This window comes from Podarcis bocagei (assembly GCF_964188305.1).
Source record: "Podarcis bocagei genome assembly, chromosome: 10".
NCBI lineage: Eukaryota > Metazoa > Chordata > Lepidosauria > Squamata > Lacertidae > Podarcis > Podarcis bocagei.
In genome coordinates this window covers 78,176,032-78,195,046 of record NC_138135.1, presented here as the reverse complement: position 1 = coordinate 78,195,046, position 19,015 = coordinate 78,176,032, and the positions used below count along the sequence as shown (strand labels likewise).

Here is a 19,015-nt window from a genome sequence, read left to right as displayed (position 1 = left end):
ATATGGATAAAATGATTTTGATAAATAGATAAGATGAGCCAGCAAATTATGCATTACTTTGCATTTTATTGATTGAATGTTGGTATTTGAGGATTTCTCCAACATTCCTCTAACCTCAGCTTCCACCCACCCACCTTTGTATTGTTCAGATCAGCTGCTTTTTCTTGTACAATTCAAGATGCAGGGAAAGGTTCTTTCACCCAGTCTTTCCCAGTATGAACTGCAAGAGGGCTTTGACAACTCCATCCCCATTCTCTGCAGCTCTCCTCCAGCATACAATTACAGACTTCTCTCTCTCTCTCTCTCCCTCCCTCTCTCTCTCTCTCTCTCTCTCTCACACACACACACACACACACACAGAGAGAGTCTCCGTCAGACTTCTAGCCCGGATCTCCACTGCTGACTCCCAGCCAGTGTCAATACTGAGTGGATATGAATAAGGGAAGCAAAAGATGAAGGCTATAGACCCCACGTCTGAGAATCATGGAAAAGTGGGTGCAGTCAATGTTGCAGGCCTTTCATCCCCTCCTCCATTTCAAAAATTAGTTATTGGCCAAGGATATAACAGCTCAAACAACTCTTATTCACAGTTTCTCACCAGAGAAAAATCTGGTCAACATTTTTGTCATACAGACTAGTTTTCCTGTAATACTTTGGTTCCGCAACTTCTTAAAATTTCCATTGTCTGATTTATTTCCAAGGAAAAAAAAACCCGTCTTTGTGATGTTTCCTGATGAAAGAAAGATTATCTGACCTTTACACATTATTTATTTCTCTGAAAGCAAGCAGCTGGATACCCCTATTGATCGGCAACTTGGAAATGAGAAACTCTGGTGTCCACTTAGTTTTCCTTTTAATGGGCACCATTATCCTTAATAAAAATAACTCCATCTCCCCCACTAAAATTTCTTTATACAGTGGTACCTCCGGTTACGAACATAATTCGTTCCAGAGGTCCATTCTTAACCCAAAACCATTCTTAACCTGAGGCGTGTTTCACTAATGGGGCGCTGCGCTGCTGCTACGCAACTTCCACTCGCAAAGTTCACTACCAGGAGACATACTTCTGGGTTAGCGGAGGTCGTTACCTGAAGCGTTCATAAGGAGGATGGTACGTAACCCAAGCTTTCACTGTATTCAGGAGAACTAGATCCCCCGCCCCTGCCACATACTCCAATGAACTTTTGCACATTTCCTCTTCATTTGAAAAAAATATGTAATGGTATGTCCTCTCTGAAATGAACTGTTGAAATTAATCCAAATTTGATTTGTTACTTTGAAACTAGTGTCAGTATATTTCATGTCAACTGCATTTCAATTTGTTTTGAAGGTGGATGTAATGAAGAATGCGTACAGTCAAGGTCTGGAGAGTGAACATGATGAGGAAAATGGGGGTGACGGTATTTCGCCAAAAGATGTTGGACATAATATCTATATATTAGCTCATCAGGTATTGCATTGCGTTGCCCTGTGAATGCTTTAATTCTGTACCCATCTACTGAAAAGTAAATCCCACTGAGTTCAGTGTGGCTTAGTCCCGGGTGAGTAGGGAAGGGATTGAAGTTAGTTAATACCTTACCATTGGAAATTGTTACAAAAATATTTCTCTATGTGTCTGTGAAATTTTGGCCTGTTGCAGTGCATTCCCAAGCAGTGTGCCAGTACTTCCCACACCCATGCAGCAAGCCCCATTGGAGGCACCCTAGGAAATGAGAAAGACTCAAAGGGCAGAGACCTACTAGGTGGCAAAGGAGGCAGGGACCTCCTTCCACTGCTGCCCACCACCAGATAAGGGAGGGGAGAATCCTATCTCCATTGGAGTAGCAGCAGCGTTCAACAGGAGTCCTGGGATTTGGATCCATTGCACTCCTGAGACGTGGTATTTTCTGACTTCATAGGAAAATAGCTTGGTTAGCTGAGTCCTGTATACCAATCAAGCTTTGCCCATCTCTCCTGAAAAAGCAGACCTGTCAGCTGGAAAAATGCATTTGATAGGAAGCCTGTATGCATATCATCCTTGGCCACACAGCTGTTATTTCAAGGTGGGGAAGGGGGCAGGGGAAGCTTGGGTGCAGCAATATGCAACACTGCAGCTCCACTGGTGCAACAGCATTCTGCATGCACAATGGAAATTCCTCTTCCTCTCCTGTCCCCTCTAGTCTTCCATTGCCCCTCAAAATCACCTCCAGACACTTGGGGGACGTGCAGGGGGAGGAGATGAAAAAGAAGTCCTGTTGCATCAGTGGCACTATGCCTGCAGAGTAGTGGATGCAACCCACACACTGTGATTTCATTAGTTGGGTTTTCTCAACTTATCGTCCCACAGAAGATCATCCCATATAACCAAATAATGATAATGCAATCCCTGAGATGATTACTGTATGTCAGCATTTCCTGAGTGTTAGTTGAGCAACACTGCTGACTCAGATTGCCTAACACTGATAACTAGAAGTGACACCCTATACACCAGAGCTTTCCAAACCTTTCATGTTGGTGACACACTTTTTAGACATGCATCATTTTACGACACAATAATTCAGTTTTACTAGCAAACTGGTAGGCTACTAGCCTCTGCTTGGCTCGATGAGTTACAAATTCTACAAGCTTGCCATAGTTCATATGGTTTAGCTTGGCCTTTGAGTCCCAGCAGGAGAATATCCTGGATTTTAATTGGCCCCAGGAAAGCTTTGCAATCTCTGCAGTGATTACAAGAAGCCGCAGAAACTAGATTCATGTTCCTCTATTTGTTATCTCAGCCTTGTTACGGCAGTTTATTTTGGGGGCACTCAGACTCTCAGTTTCTGTTGCTGTTAAAAAATGCAGTTCTGCATTTTGCCACATCCTTTCCTGCTCCTACTTGTGGTTGATCTTACCAAAAGCATTATTGTAAGTTGCTGACCTTCCATGCTTAAAAAGATATAAACAGTGCTTTTTTCTAGGGGATGCAGGGGTATGCATACCCCTAAACATTTTGTAATCTGAGTTTGGCCTCGCTGAGGGGCAGTATTTCAATATGAGAAGGAAAATGAGAATACCCCTAAACAATTTTTTAAGAAAAAAAGCACTGGATATAAATATGTTGCAATGTAATGTGGGATATAGGATAGCACCACATGCTCCTAGATGAGACATCGGCAAGACACACATGTTTACTCTCCCATACGCAAGCTATTGTTTCTTCTCAGTATTTTCCTGTGTTGCATCTTCTCATACATTTCTTGCTTGCTGTTTTTGTGTTACTGTTTTCCTCTCTTTTTCATCCTACTTCCACCTGCCATTTAAGGTCACTGTTTCCATAGATCACAAATGGTTAGCTTAATTCCCTCCTAAAACTGCTGCTTCCATCAAGAGCAATGCCTCATCCCCTGTACTAGTGGTTAGAGCCTATGATGAGATGCAAATTCTAAGTAATAGGGCTGAACCATTTATGAGAGTTTACATATGCAACATTATTTCCACAACCCATGGTAAAATACTGGCAAAAGTGGCAGAAATGGTGGGAAATGCAACCTGTTTGTTGCATACAGCATCGCTAGATGCTTCCTACGACCTCCAGTAAAAAGGAAGAGATAATTTGCATGAGATGAGCAATGTTTACTAACTACGAGGTAAATGTTTGTTGTCGTAACTGGGGAGATGCATGTGGCTTGTGCATTGCAGGTGGGGGAGGCTTGGGAGGGGGAGCAATGTGCCTTGTGTGTCCTGCGCATGGAGGCACATTGCACCCTCCATAAGATGAGAATTGGTTGGTAGTCTAGTCATCCTATCAGAAGATTTTGCCCCCCCCCCCTCCAGCATTGTTTTCTCCAGATTCAGGTCCTCCCTTTTCCTATATGAGAGAATGGCAGATACTCACTAGGATGGATGAACCTCAAAGGGGCAGGGGTGCCAAACATACCTGCTGTTCTTGGTCTCTCCAGTGCTTTGTTTTGTCTATTGTTAACTGTGCCTCAAACTTCAGGAGAACAAAAAGGAAGGAGCAAGTGACACTAATAGGAAGGTAAAGAAAAGGAAAAGCTCCAAATAATGCTTGAAATAGAGACACGTGTTAGAAAATACAACAGGTGGTATTCAGCTAAGTTCTACTCAGAGTAGACCCGTTGAAATTAATAGTCATGGCTAACTGTGATTCATTCAATTCAGTGAGTCTACTCTGAGTAGGACTGGGTTGAATGCAATCTGTTTCACAAGTTCTCTTCCATTTATTGTGGTCATTCATTCAAAGCATGTTGAGCATCGTGCATTTTATTGCCACCACGACACAGTAGGCTCTAAAGTAGGGGTGGGGAACCTGCAGGCCTCCAGATGTTGATGGACTGCAACTCCAGTTGGTCTTAGCCAACAGGGATTGCCAATGGGCAGAGATGATGGGAGACATAGTCCTACAACATCTGGAAAGCATTCGGATCTCCACCTCTGCTTTAAAGAGGCTTTGTCCATTTGCATTAATAGTAGAAGAGGCTTCAGATACAGTCTTCTCTTTCACTGGCACAACTTCCTTGATTATAATAGAATTGGATTGTGCCAATCAACAGTGTAGCATTAAAAACAGGGTGAAAGCACTCAGGCCCACTTTGTACAATCAGGAAAATCATGTGGTGGAGCCTTTCTTTGACTGTTCCAACTTGGGCGGGGGGGGGGCATTTCAGTACTCAAAAAATGGGGGAGGAACCCCCTGTAGGTAAAAACCAGCATTTCAAGGAGAAGATTTTAGTCTAATCTACATGGAATGCTATTTGCCTTTATGCGGAGAGATGGTTCTTCCCTAACTCTTGAATGTGTGCATTCAAACGTACCTCATACAATGCCACCAACACCTGCCTCCTCAAAAGGTAAAAGCAGTGAAAAGCTACACTGCTTTATTCTGCTGAATCAATAACCTGGCCCAATCTCCTTTCCCCACACTCATTTTTCTCCCCTTTTGATCCTCTGCCTTTTCCAGTATAAAAAGGAAACTATAATGAGAGGTAACAGTAAGTGTGAGGCTAAGGACAAGGGAAAGAATTCACCCCACTGTTCTAGGAGCCATTCCAATAGACTAAAAATATATTTTACATAATGGGTGCTAGTTAGTAATAAAGAATGGTTTCTTGTGCTTTTAACAGGATGCATATTCTTTGGAAAGTCTGTCATGTTTATTGATAATGTACACAATGATGTTCACTTGTCAGGTCACAGCAGTGGTTGGGCTGTTGAATTCTAGGATCCAGAGGAGGTGGCTATTGATCTAAATCATTGTTATAATTGGGCATTTCATTAGCTGAGATCACCTATGCAAACCCAACTATCTCCTGATGGGCATCATGAAAACTGCTTTTGTCACCTGCTACGGTTAAAAGAAATTTACACAACATGATATTGAAGTGTCTTCACAGTATACAAACATCATTTTGAATTAATCTCTCTCCTGATCGTCTAGCACAGTTGGCCATTCACTTCCATTGATAAAGTTCTTAAAAATAGAGAGAGAGAAGCATTTTTCTTTTGAGTGGAAGCAAAATATTATCCCTGGGTTCTCTAGTAAGCATACAGTAGTAATCTGAGTTAATTGGTAATTATTAGTGGAAGGAAAGGAATATGTCATTAGGTGCAGCAGATTTGCCTTGCTAGTGACCAAAGTGACCATGTTTGATCAAACATGACATAAACTGACTTAAATACCTAACATTATTTTCTAGCAATTTTATTTTCTGAATACAATGGTAAGAATATTTAGGTACCGTATTTTTCGCCCTATAAGACGCACTTTTTCCCCTCCAAAAATGAAGGGGAAATCTGGGTGCGTCCTATGGGGCGAATGCAGGCTTTCGCTGAAGCCTGGAGAGCGAGAGGGGTCCGTGCGCACCGACCCCTCTCGCTCTCCAGGCTTCAGGAAGCTATCCCAAGTCTTGCAAGCCCGGCGGGATGTCCCGCGGGCTCGCAAGGCTTGCGGGCAGCAGCCTGCACCCAAAAGCTGGGGACAGCGGGGAGGCACAGAGCCTCCACCCCGCTATTCCCCGACCTGATCTGGAGGCTGGCGGGGGGAGAAGCAAGCCTGCTTCTCCCCCCTGCCAGCCCCACAAGCTCAGGGGATAGGGGGATGGCGAAGCGCCACCATCCCGCTATTCCCCGACTTGATCTGGAGGCTGGGGGTGGGAGAAGCAAGCCTGCTTCTCCCCCCCCCCCGCCAGCCCCACAAGCTCGGGGGATAGGGGGATGGCGAAGCGCCGCCATCCCGCTATTCCCCGACCTGATCTGGAGGCTGGGGGTGGGAGAAGCAGGCTTGCTTCTCCCCCCCCCCGCCAGCCCCACAAGCTCGGGGGATAGGGGGATGGCGGAGCGCCGCCATCCCGCTATTCCCCGACCTGATCTGGAGGCTGGGGGTGGGAGAAGCAAGCCTGCTTCTCCCCCCCCACCAGCCCCACAACCTCCAGATCAGGTCGGGGAATAGCGGGATGGCAGCGCTCCGCCATCCCCCTATTCCCCGACCTGATCTGGAGGCTGGCGGGCGGAGAAGCAAGCCTGCTTCTCCCCCCCGCCAGCCCCACAAGCTCGGGGGATAGCGGGCCAAGCTGTCCCTGAAGGCAGAAGAGGGAGACGGAGCACTCCATCTCCCTCTTCTAGCTTGGGATGGTTGTGCAAAGCCTCTGCTGGGCAGCGCAGTGCGCTGCCCCACAGAGGCTTGGGAGGCTGTCCCTGAAGGCAGAAGAGGGAGACGAAGTGCTCCGTCTCCCTCTTCTAGCTTGGGGATGGCTGCGCAAACCTGGGGGGAAATCAAATTCTCCCCCCTGCCAGCCCCACAAGCTCGGGGGATAGGGGGATGGCGAAGCGCCGCCATCCCGCTATTCCCCGACCTGATCTGGAGGCTGGGGGTGGGAGAAGCAAGCCTGCTTCTCCCCCCCCCCGCCAGCCCCACAAGCTCGGGGGATAGGGGGATGGCGAAGCGCCACCATCCCGCTATTCCCCGACCTGATCTGGAGGCTGGGGGGGGGGAAGCAAGCCTGCTTCTCCCCCCCCCCCCGCCAGCCCCACAAGCTCGGGGGATAGGGGGATGGCGAAGCGCCGCCATCCCGCTATTCCCCGACCTGATCTGGAGGCTGGGGGTGGGAGAAGCAAGCCTGCTTCTCCCCCCCACCAGCCCCACAACCTCCAGATCAGGTCGGGGAATAGCGGGATGGCAGCGCTCCGCCATCCCGCTATTCCCCGACCTGATCTGGAGACTGGGGGTGGGAGAAGCAAGCCTTCTTCTCCCCCCCACCAGCCCCACAACCTCCAGATCAGGTCGGGGAATAGCGGGATGGCAGCGCTCCGCCATCCCCCTATTCCCCGACCTGATCTGGAGGCTGGCGGGCGGAGAAGCAAGCCTGCTTCTCCCCCCCCCGCCAGCCCCACAAGCTCGGGGGATAGGGGGATGGCGGAGCGCCACCATCCCGCTATTCCCCGACCTGATCTGGAGGCTGGGGGTGGGAGAAGCAAGCCTGCTTCTCCCCCCCCCGCCAGCCCCACAAGCTCGGGGGATAGGGGGATGGCGGAGCGCCGCCATCCCGCTATTCCCCGACCTGATCTGGAGGCTGGGGGTGGGAGAAGCAAGCCTGCTTCTCCCCCCCCCACCAGCCCCACAACCTCCAGATCAGGTCGGGGAATAGCGGGATGGCAGCGCTCCGCCATCCCCCTATTCCCCGACCTGATCTGGAGGCTGGCGGGCGGAGAAGCAAGCCTGCTTCTCCCCCCCGCCAGCCCCACAAGCTCGGGGGATAGCGGGCCAAGCTGTCCCTGAAGGCAGAAGAGGGAGACGGAGCACTCCATCTCCCTCTTCTAGCTTGGGATGGTTGTGCAAAGCCTCTGCTGGGCAGCGCAGTGCGCTGCCCCACAGAGGCTTGGGAGGCTGTCCCTGAAGGCAGAAGAGGGAGACGAAGTGCTCCGTCTCCCTCTTCTAGCTTGGGGATGGCTGCGCAAACCTGGGGGGAAATCAAATTCTCCCCCCTGCCAGCCCCACAAGCTCGGGGGATAGGGGGATGGCGAAGCGCCGCCATCCCGCTATTCCCCGACCTGATCTGGAGGCTGGGGGTGGGAGAAGCAAGCCTGCTTCTCCCCCCCCCGCCAGCCCCACAAGCTCGGGGGATAGGGGGATGGCGAAGCGCCACCATCCCGCTATTCCCCGACCTGATCTGGAGGCTGGGGGGGGGGGAAGCAAGCCTGCTTCTCCCCCCCCCCGCCAGCCCCACAAGCTCGGGGGATAGGGGGATGGCGAAGCGCCGCCATCCCGCTATTCCCCGACCTGATCTGGAGGCTGGGGGTGGGAGAAGCAAGCCTGCTTCTCCCCCCCACCAGCCCCACAACCTCCAGATCAGGTCGGGGAATAGCGGGATGGCAGCGCTCCGCCATCCCGCTATTCCCCGACCTGATCTGGAGACTGGGGGTGGGAGAAGCAAGCCTTCTTCTCCCCCCCACCAGCCCCACAACCTCCAGATCAGGTCGGGGAATAGCGGGATGGCAGCGCTCCGCCATCCCCCTATTCCCCGACCTGATCTGGAGGCTGGCGGGCGGAGAAGCAAGCCTGCTTCTCCCCCCCCCGCCAGCCCCACAAGCTCGGGGGATAGGGGGATGGCGGAGCGCCACCATCCCGCTATTCCCCGACCTGATCTGGAGGCTGGGGGTGGGAGAAGCAAGCCTGCTTCTCCCCCCCCCCGCCAGCCCCACAAGCTCGGGGGATAGGGGGATGGCGGAGCGCCGCCATCCCGCTATTCCCCGACCTGATCTGGAGGCTGGGGGTGGGAGAAGCAAGCCTGCTTCTCCCCCCCCCCGCCAGCCCCACAAGCTCGGGGGATAGGGGGATGGCGGAGCGCCGCCATCCCGCTATTCCCCGACCTGATCTGGAGGCTGGGGGTGGGAGAAGCAAGCCTGCTTCTCCCCCCCCCACCAGCCCCACAACCTCCAGATCAGGTCGGGGAATAGCGGGATGGCAGCGCTCCGCCATCCCCCTATTCCCCGACCTGATCTGGAGGCTGGCGGGCGGAGAAGCAAGCCTGCTTCTCCCCCCCGCCAGCCCCACAAGCTCGGGGGATAGCGGGCCAAGCTGTCCCTGAAGGCAGAAGAGGGAGACGGAGCACTCCATCTCCCTCTTCTAGCTTGGGATGGTTGTGCAAAGCCTCTGCTGGGCAGCGCAGTGCGCTGCCCCACAGAGGCTTGGGAGGCTGTCCCTGAAGGCAGAAGAGGGAGACGAAGTGCTCCGTCTCCCTCTTCTAGCTTGGGGATGGCTGCGCAAACCTGGGGGGAAATCAAATTTTTTCCTTTGATTTCCCCCCTCAAAAAATAGGTGCGTCCTATGAGCCGGTGCGTCCTATAGGGCGAAAAATACGGTAACTTATATACCAGTCCATATGCCAAAGAAATCTCTGATCTGTTTACTATACCATGTTGTTTAGTCATTTAGTCGTGTCCGACTCTTCGTGACCCCATGGACCAGAGCACGCCAGGCCCTCCTGTCTTCCACTGCCTCCCGCAGTTTACTCAAACTCATGCTGGTAGCTTCGAGAACACTATCCAACCATCTTGTCCTCTGTCGTCCCCTCTCCTTTCCCAACATCAGGGTCTTTTCCAGGGAGTCTTCTCTTCTCATGAGGTGGCCAAAGTATTGGAGCCTCAGTTTCATGATCTGTCCTTCCAGTGAGCACTCAGGGCTGATTTCCTTAAGAATGGATACTATACCATAATAATCACAAATAAATACAAATGATACAATAACAATTAACATTTTAAAGCAGCACAAAACAATTAGATAAGATATCCTCTAAAAACATTTATCTAAACCAGTGTTTCCCAACCTTTTTTGGGCAAAGGCACACTTGTTTCATGAAAAAAATCTTGAGGCACACCACCATTACAGCCCCGTGACGTCAGCGCCCAGCGTCACGCCGGGAGGGACGCACGAAAGTGTAAGTTTCAATTTTTCCCCCTCCCCCTTGCCTTCCTTCTGTGCCAACCGCCAAAAAGCCAAGAATCGCGGGACCGCCGGCGGAGGGGGGAGGGCGAGAGGAGGCAGCGGCGAGCCCCGTTCCTCCCCATCCGCCCCATCCCGTGCAAGGAGCGCGAACAGGTGTGAGAAGGGGGTCAAACCTGCGGGTCGGCGCCGGGGAACCTCCAAGCTTTGGGGTGGGGGGGGAGGAGGCAGCAAAGCGAGGCAGGAAGGAGAGCGCGGCTTGGCTGGGTGAGCTTTGGCAGGGGCAGGGAATGAGAGCCGCGAGGCGGGCGCTGCGGACGGAGGCGCTGCCTGCCGAGCTCGCAGGCAGCCAGGCAGGCAGACGGCGAGAGCCCCGCTCTGGGCGGCCTCTCCTCGCCGCCGCCGCCCCGCCTCTCGCCGCCCGACTCGCCCGCCTCCCTCCGGGGACGGCGCCCCAATTGAAAATTTGACTTAAAAAAAAAAATCTTTCAAATTTTTTAATTTTTCCCGCGGCACACCAGGCAACATCTCGCGGCACACTAGTGTGCCGCGGAACAGTGGTTGAAAAACACTGATCTAAACAACAGCAACGAGCATATGGCAACATAATAACTACTACCAGATCCAAAATACAGAAATACAACAGAGACCACCAGTGCTACCTACCAAGTATAATAACAACAACAACAACAACATTTATATTATTATATAAAAATATTATTACAGCATATATAAAAACATAGTAAAACATCAAACATTAAAACCTTCCCGATACAGGGCTGCCTTCAGATGTCTTCTAAAAGTTTTGTAATTCTTTATCTCGACATCTGAAGGGAGGGCATTCCACAGGGAGGGTGCCACTACTGAGAAGGCCCTCTGCCTAGTTCCCTGTAACTTCACTTCTCACAGTAAGGGAACCAGCAGAAGACCCTTAGAGGTGCTGAAAGACCAACATTGCCTCCCAGTACATTTCTGAGCACAATTCAAAGTGTTGGTGCTCACCTTTAAAGCCCTAAATGGCCTCAGCCCAGTATACCTGAAGGAGCGTCTCCACCCCCATCATTCTGCCCGGACACTGAGGTCCAGCGCTGAGGGCCTTCTGGCGGTTCCCTCTTTGGGAGAAGTAAGGTTGCAGGGAACCAGGCAGAGGGCCTTGTCAGTGGTGGCGCCCGCCCTGTGGAACACTCTCCCATCAGATGTCAAGGAAATAAACAACTATCTGACTTTTAGAAGATATCTGAAGGCAGCCCTGTTTAGGAAAGTTTTTAATGTCTGATGTTTTATTGTATTTTTAATATTTTGTTGGGAGCCACCCAGAGTGGCTGGGGAAACCCAGCCAGATCACTGGGGTATAAATAATAATATGTTGTTTTTGTTGTTGTTGTTGTTGTTGTTGTTGTTGTTAATCTCACTTCCGCTGCTTTCTCCGCAGTCTTAAGCTCACATTAACAGAGGGGGCAAAATTACATATTCCCCACCCTGGCACTCCTTGTTCTCACCAGGGAACACCCAGGATCATTTCTCCCACATGCATGCACTTAATAAGATTTCTTGCTAATTAACAGTGCAATCCTAGCCATGTGTACTGAGAATTAAATTCTATTGAATTGAATGAGGCTTGCCCCCAGCTAAATGGGGTAAGCATCGCAGCTGAAGACTGCAATGTTAAATCAGTAATCTTTGTTAAATCATCCTGGATGTTCAGTCTTGCTTAAGACAGAACAAGTGATCTTAATCAGACTAGGGCTACCTAGTTCAACCTTCTTGGGGAAAATCCCAACAACCAACAAATGCTATATGGTCCACTACAAATTGACCAGTGGCCCACCAGCGGATTGTGGTCCATCTTTGCATACCTGTAAAATCATGTGTTTGTTCTACAGGGAACCTCCCCAACCCAATTCATTGTTAACAAACAACAGAAATAGGAGCCAGCACAGGCATAACACTTGCTCTTTTTAAACTAGTTTTTTAAAATTAGGGGCCAGCTTTGAGAGCATGTACTCTCTATCTCTGTGCCTGCTTTTCTCTGAGGCAAATCCCTTTTCACACTTAACCATGTGAAACAATTGACCTTAAGTACAGTTAATGCCAGAACTCAGAAATTGCTTAATTACAGTTAAGGACAGACTTCTGCTCCTTGCAGCTTACAAATCTGATATTTGACAGTTGGAGAGACCACAACAGAGGAAAGGGAGAGGTATGGTTTGAATACATGCAAATGCAATTACACATACCGTATTTTTCGGACTATTGGACGCACCGGTCCATAGGACGCACCTAGATTTGGGGGGGGGGAAATAAAGGGGGAAAAAATTTATCCCCCCCCACCAGGCGCGGGGCTGGGGCGGGGAAGCCCGAGCTTCCCCCTCCCCCAGAACGGGACTCAGAGCCATGCCGAAGCTGCACGCAGCTTTGGCATCGCTCTGGGAGCTTGCGGGGCTGGGGGAGGAGGAAGCCTTCCGCCAGCCTCCAAACCAAGTCGGGGGACAGCGGGAATGGCGCGCTGCGCCTCTCCCGCTGTCCCCCGAGTTTGCGGGGCTGGCGACGGGGAGGAGCAGGCTTCTCCCACCGCCAGCCTTCTAACCAAGTTGGAGGACAGCGGGAAGGGCGCACTGCGCCTCTCCCGCTGTCCCCCGAGCTTGTGGGGCTGGCGGTGGGGCTCTCCTGAAGCCTGGAGGTTGTGGGGCTGGTGGGGGGGAGAAGCAGGCTTGCTTCTCCCACCCCCAGCCTCCAGATCAGGTCGCGGAATAGCGGGATGGCGGAGCGCTGCCATCCCGCGATTCCCCGACCTGATCTGGAGGTTGTGGGGCTGGTGGGGGGGAGAAGCAGGCTTGCTTCTCCCACCCCCAGCCTCCAGATCAGGTCGCGGAATAGCGGGATGGCGGAGCGCTGCCATCCCGCGATTCCCCGACCTGATCTGGAGGTTGTGGGGCTGGTGGGGGGGAGAAGCAGGCTTGCTTCTCCATCCCCCAGCCTCCAGATCAGGTCGCGGAATAGCGGGATGGCGGAGCGCTGCCATCCCGCGATTCCCCGACCTGATCTGGAGGTTGTGGGGATGGTGGGGGGGAGAAGCAGGCTTGCTTCTCCATCCCCCAGCCTCCAGATCAGGTCGCGGAATAGCGGGATGGCGGAGCGCTGCCATCCCGCGATTCCCCGACCTGATCTGGAGGTTGTGGGGCTGGTGGGGGGGAGAAGCAGGCTTGCTTCTCCCACCCCCAGCCTCCAGATCAGGTCGCGGAATAGCGGGATGGCGGAGCGCTGCCATCCCGCGATTCCCCGACCTGATCTGGAGGTTGTGGGGATGGTGGGGGGGAGAAGCAGGCTTGCTTCTCCCACCCCCAGCCTCCAGATCAGGTCGCGGAATAGCGGGATGGCGGAGCGCTGCCATCCCGCGATTCCCCGACCTGATCTGGAGGTTGTGGGGATGGTGGGGGGGGAGAAGCAGGCTTGCTTCTCCCACCCCCAGCCTCCAGATCAGGTCGCGGAATAGCGGGATGGCGGAGCGCTGCCATCCCGCGATTCCCCGACCTGATCTGGAGGTTGTGGGGCTGGTGGGGGGGAGAAGCAGGCTTGCTTCTCCCACCCCCAGCCTCCAGATCAGGTCGCGGAATAGCGGGATGGCGGAGCGCTGCCATCCCGCGATTCCCCGACCTGATCTGGAGGTTGTGGGGATGGTGGGGGGGGGAGAAGCAGGCTTGCTTCTCCCACCCCCAGCCTCCAGATCACGTCGTGGAATAGCGGGATGGCAGAGCGCTGCCATCCCGCGATTCCCCGACCTGATCTGGAGGTTGTGGGGATGGTGGGGGGGAGAAGCAGGCTTGCTTCTCCCACCCCCAGCCTCCAGATCAGGTCGTGGAATAGCGGGATGGCGGAGCGCTGCCATCCCGCTATTCCCCGACCTGATCCGGAGGTTGTGGGGATGGTGGGGGGGGGAGAAGCAGGCTTGCTTCTCCCACCCCCAGCCTCCAGATCAGGTCGTGGAATAGCGGGATGGCGGAGCGCTGCCATCCCGCTATTCCCCGACCTGATCTGGAGGTTGTGGGGATGGTGGGGGGGGGGAGAAGCAGGCTTGCTTCTCCCACCCCCAGCCTCCAGATCAGGTCGGGGAATAGCGGGATGGCGGCGCTTCGCCATCCCCCTATCCCCCGAGCTTGTGGGGCTGGGGGGAGAGAAGCAGGCTTGCTTCTCCCCCCGCCAGCCTCCAGATCAGGTCGGGGAATAGCGGGGTGGCGGCTCTGCACCTCCCCGCTGTCCCCAGCTTTTGGGTGCAGGCTGCTGCCCGCAAGCCTTGCGAGCCCGCGGGACATCCCGCCGGGCTTGCAAGACTCGGGATAGCTTCCTGAAGCCTGGAGAGCGAGAGGGGTCGGTGCGCACGGACCCCTCTCGCTCTCCAGGCTTCAGCAAAAGCCTGCATTCGCACCATAGGACGCACACACATTTCCCCTTCATTTTTGGAGGGGAAAAAGTGTGTCCTATAGTGCGAAAAATACGGTACCTAGATTTCATTTCCCTTTCATTGGAATGAGAAAACACACCTCAAGGAAACATACAGGGGTGTGTGGGTGTTTTTTATAGATTTAGATACAGATGCACACATAAATATGTTTGAACTCTGGACTATACTTTTTTACACCTGAAAGCTGTGCTCCCAACTTTCTTTAGGTAGGCACAATAGCTGTACATAGCAGTACCTTTTTCTTATTTGCTGGTTTTTAAGTGCACTATAAATGCACTATAAATAATGAGAAATAGAGTGATAATGTCTTGAAGTCTTAAAACAGCTTCTCTGGAAAGCCACTCCAGCCACCCTCTTGGGAAGAAAAATCCCCTAACTGCACAAAAGGTGTAAGTTAGGTCCCTAGACTGAAATTGGTGTGGGGCTTTGCTGAGTTTGCAGATTTCTCTCTGAGCAGTGTTGCACCTCAGTTGATTGCAGTGCCAGAGCTCAGAGATAATATGGAAACGTGACTCCCTTGGGACTCAAATCATTGATTGCCAGGCCTGATGCTTGTCATAGAACTTTTTATGTTCTGCATGTTTGTTTTTGTAGTCATCATCCTGATGAGAAGATAGCAGTGTCATTCTGACACCATCTAGTTAAATGCCAGCAGAATCAGAAGCTGTTGCAAGGCACTTTGACTTGGACTGGTAGGACTGAAATAGGAGAACCTTGCAGTTCATTAAAATGGTATATAACACTACTTTACGCTCTCTCTAAAGATCCAGTGTGGAAGGTGCAACAGGGGCTTGACACTAATGAGCCCCAGAAATATGAAACAAATGTCTGAAGGTGCTGTTCTGTTGCGAAGAGAATCCTTGGCAACTTTCTCTCTCTGCATCTTGTTGACTTTTTGCCCATTAGAGTATTATCCTTTAGTGTCATAACTTAGCCCAGAGTCAGACATGTGACCTGACAATGCATATCCTGTTGGCTTCAGTGAGACTCTGGTGGAGGAGAGCAGGCATTTGATCTCTCATTTAAGGAGTCTTGCCCCATTGAGTATTTTTTAAAATAATGATATTAATAACAACAACAACAACAACAACAACAACAACAACAACAACAACAATAATAATAATAATAATTTCTCACATACAAGAACAGGTGTTAGCCTAAGAATGATGATAAACAGAGATGCTGCCTAATTAAAGAGATCCAAGATTTGGCTAGCTGCATGAGTTGTAATTGATGAATTATTTAAGCAAATCTTCATATATTTGCACATGAATATAATAGCTCTGAAATGAAAAGTGTGCATTTCTTTGCTTTTAGATGGGCAGCATTTTTTAGAAGGAATTCCCTCCTATGCATGTCAAGAAGGGAAAGTCTTCTAAGATAACACTTGCTGTTTTTCTAAATGTTTGCATTAGACAAATGTTAATTTCTTTGTTTTTAAATCTGCCAGCTAATCAGAAACACATTTTAATTGATCAAAAGTATTGTAATCAGTTGCCTGATCTAATGAACAATTGCAGCACTAATAATAAGGCTATCACAGATCCAATCCATGTTAACCCTTTGTAGATTAAAACACACACAGTAACAATCAGTTTGGAATCACATATCTGTACTGCAAGAAAGTAGTGTGAATAAAACAATACAAGTAGCAAACTTGGTAGGTATTATGCACGACACCATTTGCAAATAAAAAAATTCAGGCCTTCATATAAAACATTTATAAACTGTTAAAAACATCAAAAAACAATAAACATCTGAAGTGAATTTAAACACAAATGTAACTGTTCAATCATGTGCCTTGATGGGCCCAACAAAACACAAAAGTTTTTGGTAGAAGTCTACAGGAGTACAGTTATGGCACCTTCCTATGTCAGTAGGGGAATTCCAAAGTCAAGTTCTGTCACACTAAAGGAATGACTCTTTACACATACAGAATGGGCACTGTGTGGCACTTGTAGAAGCACATCATTGCTGTGATTTGCAATCATTCATCAACCACAGAAATGACACCTAGTCTCAGCAGCTGCAGGCCTTTCAGTTCTGAGGCTTTCTCTCTTAACATCTCAGGATGTTGGCTTTGTTTCTATACCCTGTCAACTCCGAACCCATGTCTACTAGGAACAAGCATGTTTTAGGATGCTCTCATCTTCATGCATCTTGCATATTCATTTAGGAAGGTGAGTCATAATGCTGGGAGTGTTGTGAACACCTCCAGGGGAGAGGACAGGAAAGAGAAGAAGTCCTTCTGTGTGATCAAAAGTCCATTCCACTTACACACAGACAACACGGAATGACACCCAATATCATCATAAACTCAGTGAGAGCAATAATACTGCTTGTTTATGTAGTGAGCCTTGCTTTAAATGCATATTTAACACAGAGGTGTAATCACCCGAAAAGGCAGGATGCATAGCATGCTGTTCCTAGAAGTGTATTCTTACTACTGTAGATTAGAAGAGCCCTCTGAAAACCCCTAATAGCACTTACCTTTGAATTTGCATCTGCATTGAGGATGCAGAACCACAGCTGTCAGCTCTGTTGCATCTCAGCTACAATCTTTGAGAACTTGAACTTTGAAAAGTGAAAAATCCTAAATGTGCTTTTGCATTTGTATCAGTTTCATGTGTACGGGTTTTTGTTACCAGATTTTCTTTTTCAGAGACCCGAGTTGACTTAGTTCTGTAGAGGTGGTTTGGTGAGTCCTTTACTTCTTTACTAAAGAGGCCTGGGGCTCTTCTCATCATTAGCTAATAGATTTTCAAATTTACACATGGACCCATGAGGCCATGTACCATTTTTCCTAGCTGAGAGCTGCATTTCTTAGGACTTTGAGAAAATCTGATGAGGTACAGAGAAACACTTCAGAGTTGGAAATGGCCTCAGAGATTATATTATTGCTTATGTCCAGTATAGAATCTTATTAGAAAACACATCCCACTTACTAAGCATTCTTGCTATTGTGTATGTTTAATCACATCTGGGATTGGTGCTGAACTAAATTTGAGGCAAGAAAGGCTCCTTTGATTAAGGATTCAGCAACCTTGACCTTCAGTCAAAATGAAAGTCTACCTAGAAAAACACTGCTAGGAGACTAGATAAACCATTTCTTCTTTTATCCATCTTTTTAAAATAATAATAATAATCAAATCTATCATACATTCTCTGTATGAGTGTCCATAATACCAGCCTTAGATAAAGAAATCATTCATTTGGAAGAATCACCTGTTGCTGTATCCAGAGCTAGATTCCTGTTGCAAGATTCGCTGTTCAAAGCCTAACAGTATAGTCGTCATAATAATGAATCAGTACATTCACTGATTTACATATGCTGCAGATAATGGACACAATCCAGCAGCATTGTCCTGCTCAGGAGGACATTCAGCTGGATTCTGCCCATTATGGTGTGGTTTTTTTAACCAATTATGTTTGTAGATCCCTGTAACTTTTACAAGATCAAAGATGCCATTTTGTAATGTTGGATCCCCATTACTGGCAAGGGCACATGGACCTGAAAGAAAACAACTTTCACTTTTCAGTTCAGATTTGTGAAAGATTCAGGGAAGAGGTGGAAGAGATGTCTTTTTTGCTTGTAGACCACCTTGAGGTTATTGAAAAGCAATAAATGTTGTATTCCATTTTTATGAATGCCTCCTTTCAAGGTAGCCTCACCTAAAGTCACCTTACAGTATAGCGCATCTAGATAGTGTGCTCAGAGGGACATGCAATGCAATAAACCAGACTCATTACTGAAACAATATATTGCAGCAGGCACCCTCTGCTAAGCTGAAACACGCTTGTACGAGATGAAGGCAGAGCTTGCAATTTTGTATTAAAGGGAATCTGCAAGAAGTTTTACAAAAAGTTCTACATTTTAATTTTAGGAGAGATAAAGAATTTGCAGTGGGTTTCCTCCTCTCAGATATAGTATGATCTCCTGATCATGCATGAGAGATTTCCTGACTAAGATTCCACCTTGATTGAAGGGCAAGACCACACAACCTTTAATTGAGAAATCCTTCCTTGCATCACACTTAGTTCAGCAGTCCCTGGAGTAATTAGGTATTAGCATAGCAAAGATCCCAAGTAGATGAGAGACATAAACCACCAAGACCATAAATGTGCAGCAGAACCATATGTTGGGAAGGAGAAGTAGTGTGTGTGTGAAGTCTAAAAGCCAGCTGACCCAATCAGAAGAGGCCCTCATGCATTAGCCCATTCAGTCTTCAACTGAATATACCCAAAGGTTGGGTATATGTATTTATTATGTAGTTTCTCATATTTTTACTCCACCATTGGACAACAGTCCTTATATTGGCATACAATAAAAACAAAAAAGAGCCATTTTCCATCAGTCCCCTGATAAGATTTTAGAAACAGAATAGGGAAGGGAAAATTCAAGGACAGGAAGGACTTAAACATGGAATTTACAGGACAGATATAAATAATTCAAAAAAGGATATATAATATGGGGGAGGGGGACAAGGATGCTGTCAAACCTGGATCATGTTCAGTAGAGGGTGCAGCGAGGGAGAAGGAGATGAAGGCCATCTGCATACAATGGCAGCGGCAGGGCTAGGTGCTCAGACTGAGTGAGCAAAGCTGACCCTGCTGCTTTTAGAGACTATTTAGAAGCA

General features: G+C 49.3%; 1 protein-coding gene across 7 annotated transcripts in view; it reads left to right on the top strand.

The window, feature by feature from the left end:
* ITPR2 (inositol 1,4,5-trisphosphate receptor type 2) overlaps positions 1 to 19,015 on the top strand; it is a 390,831-nt gene that overhangs the window by 314,337 nt on the left and 57,479 nt on the right. For 6 of the 7 annotated variants that reach the window (XM_081210607.1, XM_081210606.1, XM_081210609.1 and 3 more), the window contains one exon: positions 1,331 to 1,450. The exons of the other annotated variant lie outside the window; for it this stretch is intronic. In XM_081210607.1, coding sequence (XP_081066733.1) covers positions 1,331 to 1,450 — 120 coding nt within the window. The remainder of the gene's footprint in view (positions 1 to 1,330; positions 1,451 to 19,015) is intronic. 7 annotated transcript variants of the gene reach the window in all.